The following is a 5,666-nucleotide window of genomic DNA, read 5'->3' as shown; positions in this document are numbered from 1 at the left end:
AGTTAGCTGGATCTCTCTCGGACCGGCTGTATCGGTCTTAAACATGCAGTTTTGATACCAAAGTCAGGATCGTAACGAAGAAAATAATTCCATACAGCTCTGGCCAAAAGTTTTGTGCACCATCTAGAATTTTAGGATTGAGAATGCGTTAATTTTTGTCCTTACAATTAAAAATGTCTTGGAAGACGTTTGGTTTCGTAATTGTACGTTTTTCGGCATACGTCGTGGGCTTTTATGTTAGATTTTCAAAATGTCCCATTTTTCGATTGTCAGCTTATGTGGGAAAACTACAAAGTGGTGTGTAATTATAATATGTCAATGATAACGTGTATTTAGTAGGTTTAATTCGACTTCATGAAGCACAATGAGTTCTTTCTATAGGGTGGGGAGACACCGCTGGCCAGGGCTGTATGGAATGATTGCGTTGGGTTGCACAGAACCCCCTTGCTCAGGATTCTGGTTCTGATAGAACGCGGGTGCGCGCGGACGGTCGCTAGGGTCCGGTTCACAGTGGGAAAGCGAGTGCGGGGCTCGGCTCCGCTCCCTCTACGTGCGGACCTTCCTCTTGTCATTGAAGAGGCTTCGGAGCAGGTAGACCTGCACGAGGGCCACCGAAACCATCACCAGCACGTTGAGGGAGGACCAGAAGGTGACGCGGGAGAGGTTGTCCTCTTGCACGTTGCGGTCCCGCGCCTCGAAGGCTCTCAGCATCACCTGCATCTGCATGCTCCTCTCCAGCCTCCGGTGCACCCCGTCCATGGAGTCCTGAAACACAGAGGGGATGAAAAACGCGTTGCTGCTGCATTTGGAAACGAGGAATGTTTTTTTTGGATACTAGACTAATACAAAAAGTGCACGGGAAGCTTTAAAAGAATAAAACATCAGATCTATAACTAAGACCGTCGGGCGCACTGTTTCCAAGCTCTGTCGTATTCAGGCTGGTTTTCGTTGCCTGCCTGCCATGATGTCACAGAAGAGCCGGGTTTTGCAGCACAGCCAAGCTGCAGTGACGGTTACCCTGATGTCGTCCAGTTTGAGGTCCACGAGCTCCTCTGGTTGCACCACGTCAGTCCAGTCCTCTACGGCCGTGTCCTGCAGCAAGCCCTCCGTGATGACCTCGAAGAACACCATCTTCTCAGACATCCTGCTGAACGAGTTGTCAAAGCAGATCTCGTAATCTCCATCGGCTGTTGTCTCGATCCTGCACAGGGAGGGAGGAGGAGGAGGAGGAAACCAGGACAGGGGTCCATTCTAATTCATATTATTTATTTGGCAGATGCCTTTATCCAAGGCGACTCGCAGGTGTTACAGGGCAGTAGGGGGTTCATATTTAAATACACTGTAGTTTACAGTAAGTGCAAATAATCATCAGTACAATGTGCAACTAGGATGCAACAAGGCAGATATATATATTAAGCACGTTTATTATTGATGTGACACTTGGAGTCTACCTTTGTGTAAGGATCAATCCCTTAGTTATTCAGGAATGTTATGTAGGCTTACTTCAACAAGTGGAGGAAAGTTTCCGTGTTTGATCCATTCCTGTTTTTACTATGAGTTTAGTAAGACACACTTGAGCTTGTTCACACACTGTGGCTAATCAAGCTCGTAGTAAAACCTGGGAACTAGTTTGGCCTGTACGCAAGCTTAGAGGTTGGGACCTCGACCTCGTCAAACTAGGTTTTTTTTCCCTCTAAAGATTTACTCAGATACTGGGGGATTCACCGATGAGCCCTGATCCAGCAGGATTTCTAAGAGTCTTTACATCATCAGTGGCTACAGATCTGGAACATGTTAATCTTGAATAATTAAGCCACTAATCGGTGCAATTAAGCAACTAAGAACTCAGTTTGAAACGAAAACCAGTAGCTCTCCAGTCCAGGGTTTTTACCCCTGCAGTACAAAGTGTGTTATTTATTTTACAATACAATCGTGCTTGTTCACCTGCTTTCATCTGAAGCCGATTTTTAATTGAATAACAAACAGTGGCTTCAGTTCAAGTCATGTGCTGCCCCTGCGAGAAACTCATTATAACAGAACGCTGCAGACTGATCAGCGACGTGCTGGAACTGATTCAAAGAGAATGGGGATTTGGAGTCGATTTTAAAAAGGAATTGGAAATTAGCAATTGACCCCTAGCAAAAACCCCTGCTGCAAAACCTCCATCGTTCCCAACCAGAGGTGTCTCGGCACAACCCTCTCAGCATCACTTTCAAACCTTCAGATCAGTCTGGACCTACAGGCATCACTGGAAATACAGGTGCTGCTTTTGTAAGGGCTTAACCCTCTTTAAGAATGCAGCGTCCCGAGTCCATTTCCACCAAACTTGTTTAAAAGCACAGACTCTCGTCTTTATTTAAACGCTCCCAGTGTTTTAGATCCTGCTGCTTCACCTGGTTGGAAATTCCGTGCATTTCTAACTCTCTGTGTAAAACAGGGCTTCCTCCTTTCTCTTCTAAACTCTACTCAACTTCCATGTACACCCTCTTGTTCTTCTCTCTGTGCTGAATTTGAAGTAGTCTTGGGTTAACTTTATCCCATTGCAAACTACAGTGCAGGGCTCCAAGTGCCCAGGAATGCCTGCTCCTGTATCAGTATACCCTCCTCTCCCCCCATGAACGAAACAGCTTTCTCAGCCCCGACTCACGTGTGGATCCCGTCCGATTTCCTGAAGTCCGAGACCAGCCGGAAGCCCTCGGGGTGAGCGATTGTGAAATCGACATCCATGCCAGCGCCGGCGATCACCTGGGCAAAAATAAGCAAGCGTGAGCGCCGTGAAACCCGCCGCGCCCGCCGTGCCGCCCTCACAGGACACGGGCAAGACCGCCGGCATTTAACCCCGAAATAATCGCACAATCAATGAATACCACCGCGATGAACGCTGGTTTGAATATATCATATCAAAAACGCACGACACGTCTTAGATTTTAAAATGAGTGCTGGAAAAAAAAAAAAGTTTCGTTAGTACCATATTACAGTACAGAAATATATATCTCAGAATTTAAATAAGTCAGATGGCCCATGGAATTACCTATTAAAGAAAGGGGAGGACCGCTCTTCTGTACGGCAGCAGGGACGGGAATAAGATGCACAGATCTTGCACTGTAGCGGAACATGGGCGACCTACAGATCTGGATTCTGCAAAACCCCTCCGTAGTGTGCAGACCAGTGGCAGGCTGAGTGTTTCAATGGAACAGACCAGGGATACTGAACTAAAGAGCTCAGCCCAGGGGGAAACTTCTCCAAGTTGCAACACAAAAGCAATGCCTGTGCAGGCAGGTGGAGGGTGAGCCTGCGGTGTGATGAGAGAGGGGGGGCCTGCAGCGCAATCTGGTTTCAAAAGGGCAAAGCCTTTGCATTGATCGCTCAAGATGCAATCTCATGAGATTCCTAGGTGTACTAGGGCACTAATTTGATTCTAAGGCCCAAACGGCGACAAGAAAGAAAGTACGTCACCACTGATAAAAACTTTTTTTTTTTTGTAACAGAAGTGTCAAAATCTGCCTTTGCTCTAAGCTTTAATAAAAGAACCCTCTAGAGCATGGGAGGGTAGATATGTTTTTGCTGAATAAATATACAACAGCATTATATATATATAGACACACACACACAGAGTGCAGATCCCAAGGGTGTTGGCTCAGTCTGCAGAACAGAAGGCTCTTTTTTTGTGTTTAGTTTATGAGGTGCGGGCTGGAAACTCTCCAAGTTACCGTGCATCTCTGTTACAGGCATATCCTGGTGTGCCGTCTGCTTTCTGCTACTGCTTTATAAAACACAGGTTTACAGCAATGTGTGCGCAGGCAACAATAATTACTCAACCACTGAGGCGACTTTAAGCAATTAAACAAATGACAGTTTGTACAGTCTTTTTAATCAGTGTGGTATTGGTAAAGCATTGTAAAAATGACAACATTTATAAAAAGATTATCAGATTAGGGAAGAATTGCGTCTCATACCAGACATCATTGCAGCGCAAGCCGGAAACGAGCAGCTCACTTTAGGCAAATCATTTCTCTAAGTCAGTCGAGCATAGCGAGTCGGTTATAAAAACTAACACGAATGTAATAATAATTACAATAATCAATCACTCGATTTAAATGCATTTAATGCACGCATTGCCAGGTTTAATTCTGACTGAGTGACTCTCGCAATCGCTCAAATACATCGAAAGGATTTCTTTGTATTTTCTTTTAATTTGTCGAGTGTGAGCGCGGTGCTTGTGTGCAGTATCACCCCAACCCCCCCTCCAACTAGTAATACAACACAGACAGGTCGCTTTGGGGAAGTAACCTTCCCCCAGCACAACACAACAGACACAGACAGGTCGCTTTGGGGAAGTAACCTTCCCCCAGCACAACACAACAGACACAGACAGGTCGCTTTGGGGAAGTAACCTTCCCCCAGCACAACACAACAGACACAGACAGGTCGCTTTGGGGAAGTAACCTTCCCCCAGCACAACACAACAGACACAGACAGGTCGCTTTGGGGAAGTAACCTTCCCCCAGCACAACACAACAGACACAGACAGGTCGCTTTGGGGAAGTAACCTTCCCCCAGCACAACACAACAGACACAGACAGGTCGCTTTGGGGAAGACAGGTCGCTTTGGGGAAGAAACCTTCCCCCAGCACAACACAACAGACACAGACAGGTCGCTTTGGGGAAGAAACCTTCCCCCAGCACAACACAACAGACACAGACAGGTCGCTTTGGGGAAGAAACCTTCCCCCAGCACAACACAACAGAGACAGGTCGCTCGACACCACCCACCCCCCCACCTATCATTACGCCACCCCCGCCCCCACACACGCCCGCCCCCCCAGCACAACACAACAGACACAGACAGGTCGCTTTGGGGAAGTAACCTTCCCCCAGCACAACACAACAGACACAGACAGGTCGCTTTTGTGAAGTAACCTTCGCCCAGCCCAGCCCAGCACATTGCAATCCACACGCACACGTACAGGTCCACCCCGCTGGCTCTACCTGGTACTCCACTTCTATGGTGCTGTTTCGCGTCGCTTTCTGGTAAAAACATTCGACTCTCCCAGCTGGCAAAATGAAAGTAAACTCGGTGTCTCTGGTTTCACCGAAAGCCCTTCCCCGCTGCAGACACAAAATTAAAATGCAAAAGAAAACCCAGACGGAGCCCACCGGGGCACAACCAGGAGCCATGATATTAAACAGCCAGGGCAGAGTTTAAAAGAAACTTTCCTGCAACAAACTTTCACCCCCTCTTCGGCAAGCTTTCCCTGCCTTCCCATTGGCTGAAGGGCGTTTACCTTCCCGGTAGGCAACTGGTTGTTCGTGAACCCTTTGACCAATGAGAGCACAAGAGGTGGGCTTTAAAAAAAGGTGATTTGTGCCAATCAGAAGCGAACAGCTGTGTGCAGGTAAGGCTTGTTTGCACACATGGGCGGTGAGGCGGCTAGTGTATGAAGTATTGTTGCTGTGAAATATAATATATAACGTTAATGCTACAGCTGCTAACGCCTGTTTTTTAAAAAAAAAACTGTGCATGAACACAACAAAACAACATCAACACCAAAACAAACAACAACCGGCCTGCACATTTAAAGCTGTATCTGCAGAAAACAAGGAAAAACTTGGAGAGCAGTAAAATAACACTTAGAAAAAACAGTAAGGGACTTATTACAGAAATG

The 5,666-nt window shown here is 46.8% G+C and overlaps 1 protein-coding gene across 1 annotated transcript; it reads right to left on the bottom strand.

Moving 5' to 3' along the window:
- Positions 1 to 352: 352 nt before the first annotated feature.
- On the bottom strand, positions 353 to 5,249 carry LOC121310942 (transmembrane emp24 domain-containing protein 1-like). The gene is made up of 4 exons (XM_041243838.1): positions 4,990 to 5,249; positions 2,648 to 2,745; positions 1,018 to 1,201; positions 353 to 765 (listed from the first exon to the last, which is right to left on the bottom strand). Exons 1-4 carry the CDS (start codon positions 5,176 to 5,178, stop codon positions 547 to 549), a joined length of 690 nt encoding a protein of 229 aa, XP_041099772.1. The 5' UTR covers positions 5,179 to 5,249; the 3' UTR covers positions 353 to 546.
- Between the last annotated feature and the right edge of the window lie 417 nt (positions 5,250 to 5,666).

The sequence above is a fragment of the Polyodon spathula genome, unplaced genomic scaffold (assembly GCF_017654505.1).
Source record: "Polyodon spathula isolate WHYD16114869_AA unplaced genomic scaffold, ASM1765450v1 scaffolds_2902, whole genome shotgun sequence".
NCBI classification, from domain to species: Eukaryota; Metazoa; Chordata; class Actinopteri; order Acipenseriformes; family Polyodontidae; genus Polyodon; species Polyodon spathula.
The sequence above is the reverse complement of the archived record's forward strand: the minus strand, read 5'-3'. Positions and strand labels throughout refer to the sequence as shown.

Bases quoted from the DNA above. Each gene is read 5' to 3' on its own strand.
- LOC121310942 (XM_041243838.1), bottom strand. From the start codon at position 5,178: ATGGCTCCTGGTTGTGCCCCGGTGGGCTCCGTCTGGGTTTTCTTTTGC. The intron at 2,746-4,989 runs GTAGAGCCAGCG...ATTTTTGCCCAG, and splicing joins CCATAGAAGTGGAGTACCAG to GTGATCGCCGGCGCTGGCAT. The intron at 1,202-2,647 runs GTGAGTCGGGGC...CTCCCTGTGCAG, and splicing joins AAATCGGACGGGATCCACAC to GATCGAGACAACAGCCGATG.